This window comes from Cervus elaphus, chromosome 12 (genome assembly GCF_910594005.1).
Source record: "Cervus elaphus chromosome 12, mCerEla1.1, whole genome shotgun sequence".
Classification (NCBI taxonomy): Eukaryota; Metazoa; Chordata; class Mammalia; order Artiodactyla; family Cervidae; genus Cervus; species Cervus elaphus.
In genome coordinates this window covers 82,099,247-82,112,489 of record NC_057826.1, presented here as the reverse complement: position 1 = coordinate 82,112,489, position 13,243 = coordinate 82,099,247, and the positions used below count along the sequence as shown (strand labels likewise).

At 43.2% G+C, this 13,243-nt stretch overlaps 1 protein-coding gene across 5 annotated transcripts in view; it reads left to right on the top strand.

Moving 5' to 3' along the window:
* THSD4 (thrombospondin type 1 domain containing 4) overlaps positions 1-13,243 on the top strand; it is a 639,243-nt gene that overhangs the window by 130,999 nt on the left and 495,001 nt on the right. For all 5 annotated transcript variants that reach the window (XM_043919742.1, XM_043919743.1, XM_043919744.1 and 2 more), the window contains one exon: positions 9,896-9,998. In XM_043919742.1, the coding sequence (XP_043775677.1) occupies positions 9,896-9,998 (103 nt within the window). The remainder of the gene's footprint in view (positions 1-9,895; positions 9,999-13,243) is intronic.

Sequence of the window (13,243 nt, the reverse complement as noted above, 5' to 3'; positions counted from 1 at the left end):
TGAAAAAGCTGGCTTAAAACTCAACATTCAGAAAACTAAGATCATGGCATCTGGTCCTATCACTTCATGGCAAATAGATGGGGAAACAATGGGAACAGTGACAAACTGTATTTTCTTGAGCTACAAAATCACTGCAGATGGTGACTGCAGCCATGAAATTAAAAGATGCTTGCTCCTTGGAAGAAAATCTATGACCAACCTAGACAGCATATTAAAAAGCAGAGACATTACTTTGCCGACAAAGGTCCACCTAGTCAAAGCTCTGGTTTTTCCAGTAGTCATGTATGGATATGAGCATTGGACCATAAAGAAAGCTGAGCACCAAAGAATTGATGCTTTTGAACTGTGGTGCTGAAGAAGACACTTCAAAGTCCCTTGGACTGCAAGGAGATCTAACCAGTCCATCCTAAAGGAAATCAGTCCTGAATATTCATTGGAAGGACTGATGATGAAGCTGAAGCACTAACACTTTGACCACCTGATGCGAAGAGCAGACTCATTAGAAAAAATCTTGAATCTGGGAAAGATTGAAGGTGGGAGGAGAAGGGGATGACAGAGGATGAGATGGTTGGATGGCATCACCGACCCAATGGACATGAGTTTGAGCAGGCTCTAGGAGCTGGTGATGGACAGGGAAGCCTGGCGTGCTGCAGTCCATGGGGTCGCAAAGAGTCGGACACGACTGAGCGACTGAACTGAACTGAAGAACAAGTGCAGAGCTCAGGCACCACTCTACATGCTGTGTAGATCCTTTGAAATCTCCAGACAGTGGAAGTGAACCTGGCTTAGGTGAAGTGAAGTGACGTGAAGTGAAGGCCTCCTGAAGGAGTGCAGGTGATTCAGCAGAGAGGAGAGTTTTCTAGAAAGGGGGAGTGGCAGAGTTACGAGAATCCTTTCAGGCTCCAGTAAGGGCTGAGAAACAAGAAGGGATGTTGGAGGACCTCTCAGTGGAATGAGATGCTTTTGCTTGAGCGGTGACTTCACCTGCAAATATATCTTCGGCAGTGAAGGAGCAACACTGGGAGGTGAACATGGTTTATCCACAGCCCTGGACACGTTCTCAACTATGGCTAAAAATAATTAGTATTCAAACATCGTGTAAACAGATCCATTTCTTGTTTTATTTTTAAACTTTTTATTTTGTATTGGAGTATAGCCGATTAACACGGTTGTGATCGTTTTAGGTAAACAGCAAAGGGATTCAGTCACATATATACATGTATCCATTTTCCCCCAAACTCCCCTCCCATCTAGGCTGCCACATAATATTGATGAGAGTTCCCTGTGCAATACATTAGGTCCTTGTTGGTTTTCCATTTTAAATATATGCTCACTGAAGGTCAAGACTTGGGAACAAAAGGACTAGAGTCTTTCTTTATAGGGGTGACACGTGGGAAGGAGAAAACCAAACCATAGTCTCTCCTGGTGTCTGAGGAGATGCGGTAAAAATACAGCTCTTTTCTGCTAGCTGTTTCTAGGGTTTTGTATTATTATTATTTGCAACATAATTAACCAACCAAGACATCTTATGCTGCTTGTCCTGGAGCCCTAGATGTCTCTCTCCCTCTTCCTTCTCTTAAGCACTCTGAGCTCAGTGCTTCCTCCCTGGAGAGGACGCTGACACACAGGCTCCTTCTGGATCACGGAGGCCGCAGCGAGTCACCAGGTGCAAGGCGGGGACAAGGTTTTGAGTTTTTAAAGGGCTTTGCTGACAAAGGAGGCATGATCCTGAGTTTAGACAGAATGCACTTAGTGTTTTGAGGGGAAAAACCTCTGGGGCTAAAAAGCAGCTTTTAGCAAAAAACGGCTGTGATGAGTTGTGGTATCAGTGACTCTCCAGTAAATTTCCCTTGGGTGGGACTGACTTCTGACAATGGATTTATCCACATGCAGAGTTGTTTCTGGCTCAAAGTAAGTGAAAATGAAGGGAGGATGTTGGACAAATCTCAAATATAGCTAGGCCTTCTTTAGGCAGATTTTAATTCTGTCCCATTGCTACTCTTCTATGAAATGAGAGAGGAACTGATAAACAACTTCCCGCATGCAGTTTAAGGACAAACTTTGCAAATGGGCCACATTAAGAAGTCAGTGCAGTTCTGTGAGGTGTAAAATGTACCAGGAACTATGGGGCCAGTTACTGGATAAACAAGTTCTCTAACTTCAGGGCTCAACTTAGGTTTCTCCTGTCATGAACTTGGCACCAGCCGCCTTATCTGAGAAATACATGTGAGTGTCAGTGCTGTTTGCAGCACTCTGCCTTCATCGTCTCAGACCACTCAGAATTTTCCATAGAAATATATGTGTGTATATATGTGTGTGTGTGTATGTGTGTGTGTATGAAATGGGCCTTCTGGTGGCTCAGACGGTAAAGAATCTGCCTGCAATGTGGGATACCTGAGTTTGATCCCTGGGTTGGGAAAATCCCCTGGAGAAGAGAATGGCAATCCACTCCAGTATTCTTGCTTGGAGTATTCCATGGACAGAGGATCCTGGTGGGTTACAGTCCATGGGGTTGCAAAGAGTTGGACACAACTGAGCAACTAACAGATATTTATGAAATATGTATATGAATATTTTGTGAATAGTGGCCTTGTATATATAGTATTTATAAACATGTAAATATTAGATACATTAAACATAAATATTCAAATAAATTTCATACCGACTTATGTGTGAGATATGAATGTATGAATCACACCCATAAATATGTTGTTGTTCAGTTGCTCAGTCGTGTCTGACTCTTTGTAACACCATGGACTGCAGCACACCAGGCTTCCCTGTCCATCACCATCTCCCAGAGTTTGCTCAAGCTCATGTCCATTGAGTCAGTAATGCTATCTAACCATCTTATCCTCTGATGCCCCCTTCTCTTCGTGTTCTCAATCTTTCCCAGCATCGGGGTCTTTTCCAATGATTCAGTTCTTTGCATCGGGTAGCCAAATTATTGGAGCTTCAGCATCAGTCCTTCCAATGAATATTCAGGGTTGAATTCCTTTAGGATTGACTGATTTGATCTCCTTGCAGTCCAAGGGACTTTAAAGAGTCTTCTCCAGCACCAAAATTCTTCAGTGCTCAGTCTTCTTTATTGTCTAGCTCTCACATCCATATGTGACTACTGGAAAAACCATAGCTTCGACTATGCGGACCTTTCTTGGCAAGGTGATATCTCTGACTTTTTAATATGCTGTCTAGGCTTGTCAAAGCTCTTCTTCTGAGGAGCAAGTGTCTTTTAATTTCATGGCTGCAGTCGCCATCTGCAGTGATTTTGGAGCCCAAGAAAATAAAGTCTGTCACTGTTTCCATTGTTTCCCCATCTATTTGCCATGAAGTGATGGGACCGGATGCCATGATCTTAGTTTTTAAATACTGAGATTTTTATTCACAGCTGTCGCTTTTCATGATTACAAAAAGAAGTACAAATAGGAAGGAATATCACAGTGGCAGTAAGAGAGGTATATCTTCGTCCCTCTCTCAAGATGTAATTACAGTCAATCATTTAAAATTTAAATTTCTCCATAACTTGAAATAGTGTACCAACACCTCTGCTTCTTCATATAGCAGCTTCAAATTTTCTCTGTTGACTCCTCAATCTGAAAGATAAAAAAATGACCCCCTTATGTCCACTCTGGTGATCTCTCTTAGCCACATTTTATTTTCAGTTATATTTTTATTATATATAGTATATTAATAATTTTTTGTTTTGTTGATTTGTCAATGTTTGGAAGGATCAGTCAACTCCTTATTTTTCAAGATTAGAAATGCAGTGCCTAAGTGGTTTACCAAATTCTTCCCATGGCATTACATGTTTTGGTTTCTTTCTTTCTTTATTTTACCTTGGCCTATGAAATCTTTGCAGGAGACTATTTTGAGGGATTTTTCTTTGCATCCTCAATAATTGCAATCATAGCAAGGGCACAGTGACTGTTTGCCTTTGAAGGATTTTCACGTCTTGCCTCAGCAGATGGCAGAGGGGAGGGAAACCGGGCTTATTAATAAGATTCCTAAAGTAGCCACTGTAAAATTTGTGCTCCTTGGGGGAGTAGGAGCTTTGAATTTAAAAGTTTACTTTTTCCCACATACTTCCTGGTTAGTTATAAAAAGGATATTCTCTTTTAGAGATATTCTTCTTACAGATCTAGAGATACATGAATAATCTAAAGAGGGAGAAATAAACAAACATTCCTGGGATAAACCTAGGTTTGTATAGACATGTGTACAGAGTATTTAAGAAATAGGGTTCTCTTGGGTGAAACATCCTTTGGGTCTTTGATGCACTTACTGAATAAGAGGGAAACTCCTTTCTCTAGGAAAACAGTATGAACTTGGATAGGAAAAAAAAAAGTGTCTGAGAATGGAGAAAACCTCAGTTATTTGTTTTTTAAATCCAAAGCCTTTACCAGGCTCTTTTGGAAAAACCAATTCGCTGAGTCTAGAGGGCTCTGGAGGTGGTGGGAGGTGGCAGCATTATTGCAAAGTTGAGTTTGTTCCAAGTGACTTGGGAAAGCAGTTATTAAACATATTTGAAAACTGTGCTGAATCACTTGTAAGAAATTTTGATCTGTGGTTGTACAATTCTACGGCTGGGAAACAAAGCCCATCTTCCATCTGTAGAAGAGAACACCTACCTGTTGGGCACTTAGAGCTTCTGGAACTGCTGGGTTCATCTTTAATGTCTTCTTAGATTTCAATTCAGCTAACATGTATTGCCTTACTATGAGCTACAAACTTGAATATATTACTAATTTACTCCTCGTGGAATTCCAGGGTTGGGGGCAGTAGCATAGGGTTTGGGATTGAAATGCAGTCATTTAGGCTCTTTTAGAGGAGCAGAGTACTTTTCCCAAGGTCACATAGGCACTTTCTCATGGCAGTGCAAGGACATATTCTAGAGCTTGTTCTTTAGATTTTTTTCACTGTGGTGATGTTAAATACATCATGTGTTGCTATGGTAGCTGGTCTTTTGATTGAATCCAGAGCAATGCAAAAGCTAAAAAAGAAAAAAAAAAAAAAAGAAGAAGTAGTGCGTATTGGACTCAGGCAGACCCCAAGGTCATGTTCCTTGGTGTTATCTTCATCAAGGATGATATTCTTCAGTCTCCTGGGGAACTGAAATACTTAATTAGTGAAAGGTAATTGTGTGATCACTGACAGGGACCTCTTGAGCAGTGAAGTTATGTATGGGCAGTTGTCATCTCAGATTAACTAGGGTCACTAGAAACATAGCCAGAGTTTCCATAATAATTTTTGTGACTCATAGCAACTCCAAGCAATTGTCTAGATGGAACTTTGGATAGGGCCTCAAGTGCTTTATAAAGATTCTTCTCATTATATTAAAGTACATCTTTATTCTGCTTCCCATAGAGGCCGGTGGGAATATCCCTCCTTCTTTGGGATGGAAGAGAGTCATTTGAAGGGAGGTTATCTCCCAGGGGCATTCTTTGGCTGTAAAGCTCCAGTCTTAGCTGGCCCCATCCTGAGTGAGCCTGATCTCTATCTCCATGGCTTTTCCCTTGCTTCAGTTTTCTGGCCTGAAGATTATAAGGATCTGTGCCCATGGAAAGGATTAGCAGGAAATCTGCCCCAAGCCAACTCGCAGTGTAATATAGAGACAATTACTGATAAGGTGAGGGTGACTCAGTCTATGGCATCAGGAAACAACCCACTTAAAGGGTAACAAATGTAAAATGATCTGTAACCTGGAAGTTTTAACTTCAGAGAGTCTGTTAAAATGAGAGGAGATCGTACACTGATAATAGTATGACAAGTACAAACAGATGTAATCTACAGAAGAGACATGAAACAGAAATTCCCCAGCCCTCCTTGGTTTTCATCCTCAATCTTCAGCTCCCTAGTCTGTTACTGGGGCCACTCCAGCAGGCCTCAGAGGCCGAATCTGAACCTGTTCTCCAGGATGTCCCCTGACAGTAAGCAAGAGGAGCTTACGGCTCTCTTGTCTGAGGATCCATTACAGATTGACTATGCAGTCCGCATGGTCTCGATGGCACCTTGGCAGAGTGGTTACTGTCATGAGTTCTAGAGTTAAATCCTGACTTCGCCACCTGCCCTGTGACCTTGGCCAGCTCATTTAACTTTTCTTTGCCTCCTCTTCCTCATCTATGAAATGGATGTGAGTGGTTGTGCAGATTAAGTGAGCAAATATACATAAATCATATGGTGGAATAGCAGACATTTGGTGAGTGTCGACAAAAGTTAGCTCTTCTTTTTTATAATTCTATTCTTTTTTAATTTTTGGCTGTGCTAGGTCTTTGTTGCTGTGTGGGCTTTTCTCTAGTCGTGGAGATCTTCCTGGACCAAGGATCAAACCCTTGTCTCCTGTATTGGCATGCAGATTCTTTACCACTGAGCCACCAGGGAAGCCCCCAAATGTAGCTGTTCTTAACACCATCATCATCATTATCACCCCAGGCATCTATGTTCCTCACCTATACGGTAATTCTGTCTCAATAACCCACTTCCATATCTGGACTCCGTGAGGCTTGCATTTTTCTGACCAGGTCTCTCCCCTCCTCAGGAAGTGGTGTTCTGACTTTCACTGACAACTCACCTGGCATCCTGTGGGTCATCTCTCAGGGCACCTTGTTAACCTCCTGCTGCATCTTCCCATGCCAGGTGATCACTGGGTACCATAGTCAATCTCTGGGCTCATCTGCTTCCTGGTAACCACAGGTGGATTTGCTGTTTTAGCACCTGACCCCTCACTGTGGGTCAGAAGTCACTTTAAGCACCCTGGCCTCAGGAGGTAACTGGGGCCACACTCAGATATAAAAAACTTGTTGATCTGAGACAGGGTATCCTGAATGACCTATCACAGGTGGTTGGTAGACTTGGCAGATGCATATGGATATAATAAAAGCACCAGGCATTAGCATTAAAAACCCTGCAAAAATGTTAACAGTATTGAGCCGTTCCAGCTTTGCATGGCTTTGTATTTGGAAGAGCTCAATAGTGATACATTTGTATTACATAAATGTTAAATATTGCAGAAAAACTAGATAATACAAATAAACCGAGTTAATTATAAAAAGAAAACATCTATAACCCATCTTCCAGGGATAACCATTTTAATCTCTCTCACTCTCTCCACACACACAGACCTCCCCGCAACCACACACACACATAATCACTTTTTTTTCACTTAGTAGATTGTGGACTGCTTTCCATGTCATGAAATATACATTTAGATTATCAAGCATCAAATAATTCAAAATGATTCCGAAGATGTGTTGTTTCGTGGTCCAGCTTTTTGGCACTATTTTGCTGCCAAATGATAGTGGTGATGGTGATGTTAAGAATAGCTAAACTTTTGGGCTTCCCTGGTGGCTCAGTGGTAAAGAATCTGCCTGCCAAGGCAGTAGACAAGAGTTTGATCCCTGATCCAGGAAGCTCTCTGCAACTAGAGAAAGGTCCACACAGCAACAAAGACCCAGCACAGCCAAAACTAAAAAAAGAATAAAATTATAAAGAGGTTAAACAGCCTGGCTGAGTTTTTACGGTGTACAGCTTCTGATGCTGGTAACTGCCACCAGGTTAATTAGGGTGGCTCCTGGCTGGAGCCTCATTCAGAGCAGCTTGGCTTTATGTAGGCGTGGTTATTTGAGGAACAGGGCTTTTGGCCCATTTGTTCTAGTCTCTTTCCATGACGAAAACCTGCCACCCAGCAGTGGATCTCAAGTTTCTAGTGATGGCCAGGGTGGGTGTTCAGCATTCTGGGCTCTGTCTCTGTATCACTGTGGGATGATTGGCAGGGTGACCCACCTCTCCATGCCTCTGTTTCCTCATCTTTAAATTAAAGGAGTTGTACTTGCTTTTCTTCCGCTCTCACACTCTGATTGCATGTTAAATCATTTGGAGTGTGATTGAGGCCTGGGAGTGGCTCTTACTTGTGGCTGCATGATCTGGTGCCAGGCTGGCTGGCCCAGGATCACCAGAGGGGTGGCACTCCAAGTGTAGATGCCTGGCCCTCTTCCTTATCCTCCATGGGGTGAAGCCTGAGAATCTGTATTTTTAACAATCCCCTTAGCTAGTCTTTCTCACTGAAAGGACAGTGCCTGCTTCTAAGCTGCCCAGCTGATCTCATCCTAGTTGAACTCTCGTTCTGGCCAAAGGGTTGTAAAAAGCATCTTAACCCCAAATCCTTCATGGAGGCAGCTGGTTTTGCTGGAAGCCTACACGGTTCCGGGACCGCCAGCAGCTTGGCTTCCACAGCCCCTGGAGACAGCTTTCCCCAGCCTGTCAGCTTCTCACCCATTGTCAGAGCTCAGCGCACCCTGCCCAACCACCTGGCCCCCTTCCCCCGGCCCAGATTCCATCATGTTCTACTTCACATGGTTTCTTGTTCCATATGGTTTGGCTCAGGCTGCAGTAGGGTTATGACCACCCTGCGTGTTTGTCCCAGCAGCCTCCCCCACTGCCCTTCATCAAGCAGGGGATGTTTTTCCTTCCACCTGGTTTCATTCCTCCGCCTGTTCCCTCATCTTCCAGGAGACCTGATGTTTCTGATACATATAGTAGATTTCCTTCAAATCCTGTAGGACTTGATCTATTGTATTAGCACTTTACTTCAGAGACCTCTATACAGGGCTTTAAATATATAAGTGGCTGCATTCCTTTCCTGTCTGATTATTAAAATACAGACACACACACACAGAGGCACACACCCTTCACCTTAGAGTGTGCTGGGTTTAAAAAGCTAGAACCTACCTTATCCACAATTTGAATAGGAGATTCTGATCTTATTTCACATTTATGTCCCATTTTACTCATGTTCACCATTTATAAATAAGAAAGAAATAAGCCAGAAGCAGCTGGATATTAAACCTGAGTAGACTAGTGTATCAGAATCAACTGGATAAATTAACAAACTACAGATTGCTGGACCTCACGCCAGACTCACTGAATCCTTGAGGGAGGGATCCACGAGTCTGCACTTCCCAGGAGCTCTCTGAATGGCTCTTCTGTAGGCTGAAGGCTCAGATCTCCCGCAGTAGATAGTGAAGAGAGTTTAGACAAAATAAGATGCACCATCCTGCATTAGACGGTAGAGAGAATTTAGACTGACAGGCAGCCTGGTGGGCACTAGACTTCTTGGGGTTCAATTCAGCCTCTGCCCTCACTGGCTGTGTGACTGCTTCATGCCTCAGTTTGCTCACTAGTAGAAACAAATCTGTAAAAATATCAGTAACATTGGTCATCATGAGGATTAAATTAGTTAATATGTGCATACATGCTAAGTCGCCCCAGTCTTATCTAACTCCTTGTGACCTTGTAGACTTAGCCCACCAGGCTCCTCTGTCCGTGGGATTCTCCAGGCAAGAATACTGAAGTGGATTGCCATGCCCTCTTCCAGGGGATCTTCCCAACCCAGGGATTGAACCCGTAGGTCTTACATCTCCTGCACTGGCAGGCAGGTTCTTTACTATTAGCACCACCTGGGAAGCCCTAGTTAGCATGCTTAAAATAGTGCTGCAGGTGGGAAAAGTGGTGTCCGTGTTCGCTGTGAATATTACCCCATGCACAAGAATGGCATGAGCAAAGTCAAACAGATGCAAATGGGTGGCTCTCTGAGGGAGGCAAACAGACATCCTTGTTAAGAGCAGGTTTAGGTCAGTAGTTTTCAAATTATGGTATGCAAAAACTTCACATGGGAAGCATGTTAAAAATGTAGTGTCCTTCCAAAGATTTGATTTAGTAAACTTGGAGTGAAGCTTTGGGATCTGCACTTAAAATTTTTGATGTAGGTGATCAGCACATTTTTAGAAACCCAGGTTTCAGTGGGGAAGTACAGGCATTTAACATTGGTGAGGCCTCATGGGATTTGGCTTGGGCCATGAAAAGATATGGATGCTAATTGCATATTTAATATCTGCTTTATTAGGTGTGTCCAGAAAGCAGTAGAAGTATCTGGGAGGTACAGTGTGCATCCTACAACAACAAGCCGTTCATGGGCCGTTTTTATGAATGGGAACCATTTGCAGAAGGTAAGAGTAGCCCCAGTCCTGTCCACAGGAATCAGTTTTGTCTGTTCTCCAACCCTGTTGCCTTTTCGTTGTTGCTGGAGGAACTGGTGTGATGCTGGCTAGAGTGGCATGCAAGGAGGAGCTGGTAGTAATAGCTCTCAGGTGACAGCTGGATCTTTAGTCAGATGGGAGAGGCTTTGATTGGAGCAAGCAGCATCTGAGGATGGCAGGATGAGTGAGACAGAACAAGGCTCGAGAAATGAGTAGAAGCAAGAGATTCAAGCTAAACCTGTGAGGAGTGAGCAAGGATAGTTTCCCTTTTCCTTGGTTTCTGCTGCAAGGGCTGGTATAATGGCTTAAGAGAGCATGTAGAGTTGTGGGACTGACAGTTGTTTGGCTTTTGTGCTGGGGGAGCCTCGAATGCAGTTTCCAAAGAGGAAGTGTGGTAGGCAACTATTGCAGAGCTCGTCAGCATTGTTCTAGATCTTGGAGTCACTTCCCTTTGCTGTTTGTTTTGTTTTGATGAGGACCATTTTTAAAGTCTTTATTAAGTTTTTACCATGTTGCTTCTGTTTTATGTTTTGGTTTTGGGGCCATAGTGAGTTGAGCTGATTCCGTTATAGAATCTGTGTCCACACGTGAGAAGTCGTGCCTAGGTGTAAGGCCATGGGAAGAGGGAGGCGGGGTGGATGTCTGCTCTGAAATGGGATGTGGAATTATTTTTGTCTGCACATTTGTCTCAGAGAAGTGTCTGTAGCTTGGATTGGATTCTCAAAGTGGTCTCATGACCACTGCCCATTAGAATCACTGGGGAGCCTTCTAGAAATACTGAGGCCTGGGTACCACTCCCAGAGATTGTGATTTAATTGATTTGGGGTGCAGCCTGGGGATGGAGATTTTTTTTTAAGATCACAAGTCATTCTGATGGGCAGCTGGGGTTGAGAAACTCTAATCCAAGAGGGAGGCAGGATCTCAGAAGAGGTGGTGACTCTGGCTTAAATTAAGGCACAGAATCATAAGTGTTTTGTGAACTGTGAAATATATTCTTATGTCAGGGCAACAGTACTTGGCAGTGAGCACTTGGAGAAGTAACCCTTTCTTTTGTCTGAGCTGCATCCTTGCTTTTGTGTTGGCTGTGGGTAGTAATAGCTGCCTTACCGTGGTTCACTGGGAGGCAAGGTGAATTCCCCCAGCCATGCGCTGTTTGTCCCCATTGTTTACCCTGAAGCTGGAGCCACATCACCCAACCCTCTCTGCTTAGTTCCACGTGGTCCCCTGCCAGCTACCTGATCCTGTCAAGCCTGGTAGACTCAAGTCTAGTATCAAAAGCTCTTTGCACCCCACAAAGAAAACTCGTGCCGATATTTTCACCTATTATCAGTATTGCCTGTGGATGCCAGCTGTTGCCTATGTATGATTCTACTTTTTCTGTCCTTTTGTTTGCCCTGTCTCAGGCTGGACTTTAATTGTGAGTCCTCAGGTAGGAGAGGGGTAATTAACATCTGATTCAACTTTTTATTTTGGAAAATTTCAAACATATGTAAAGATAGATAGAATAGTATAATCATATGATAATAACCTCCTATATACCCATCACTTAGTTTCAACTCATGGCCAGTCTTTTTCATGTATAGTCCGCCTGTTCATCCCCATCCAAATATGGCAAACTATTTGGATTCACATTATACAGCATTATTCACTGGTGCATATATTGATTAGAACTCTTGGTTGTAAGTGACGGAAACCCAGCCTACCTATATTTAAGCAAGAAAGATACTTTGTTGGTCCTGTTACTGGGAAGTCCAAGAGAGGGGCTGGGATTTAGATGTGGCTGCATTCCAGGGATTCAATAACATTAGGAGCCTGCTTTTCTCTCTTTCTCCATCTCTTGGTCAGTTTACTTACTTCTCAGGTGGATGGACAGGCTAACATGGCTTTGAACTTGCAATCATAGTAAGGAAGACTCTCTTATCTAGTGCTATGGGTTGAATTATGTCCCCCAATTTTTCTACCCCTGGTACCTATGAATTTACTTACCTGAAAATAAGGTCTTTGCATGTAATTAAGGTTCAGGTTAAGAAGAGGTCATACTGGATGAGGGTGGGCCCTTAATCCAATATGACTGGTATCCTTATATAAAGAGAAGAGACACAGACACACATATGGAGGACACCCAGGCACAGACAGAGGAAAGATGGCCGTGTGACACCAAGGCGGAGCTTAGAGCGATGCAGCTACAAGTCAGGGAACACTAAGGGTTTCTGGAAAATGCCAGAAACCAGGAGGAGTAACAGAAAGATTCTACTGCAGAGATTGCAGAGGGAGCAGGGCCCTGCCAACACCTTGAGTTTGAATTCCCAGCCTCCAGAACTGTCAGAGAATAAATTCTGTTGTTTTAACCCACCCAGTTTGTGGTCATTTGTTATGGCAGCCTAGGAAACTAATATGCTTAATGAGGGCTTCGGTCTCAGAAAAACCACACTGTGATCTTTTTTGGGTCATATTCCCATCCCTGGACATGAGTTTAGGGCCTAGGTTGGGGGCAGTGGTCCTTGGGTTAACTCAGGTCATGTGACTAGCTCTCTGGTGGGAAACCCACATCCCAGGAAGCGGAGGTGGGACAGACAGAAAAACAGAATCTTCTACAGTAATTATTATCTACTTCTTCACCATAAGCCACTGAAATTTTGAAGGAGCCAGTGAGAATTGCTGGTGTTTTACAAAGAAAAGAAAAGTGCAGAGCAGCAGCAGATTAAAGAAATCAACCATCTTCTGCACTGTGTTTGTTACTTTGTCTAGAAAATTTAGCATTCTTTAAAAATATTTACTGACATTAATATGTCTCACATGCCTAGGAGGAGAGGATCCCAGAGTCACTGAAACTGCACTTATTTTGGCTTTCTTTAAACAGTTCTTCTTACTGCTAAGATTGTTTTCTTGATTTTGTCCTCTTCCCTCTTAAATGACTCCCAGGCTGACCAGTGGGAGGAAGACGCTGTTAATGTTTCTGCAGGGTGTTCATATTTTATGGCTGGATTTTGCGTTCGGCTCTTGGCTTTGTTTGGATGTCTGTTGCTATTCACATGTGCCTACTTAGGGGAACAGCTGCACTCATTCAGCCCAATGCCACATAGAATAGTAAAAGCAGTGTACACTCTCTGATAAACACATTAATTTCACCACATGCTTCTTCTTAGACCTTTGACTGCATTTCTTGGATATAGTGATCTGTCCTAAGATAATGCCTCTAGGAATTTTTCTCATTG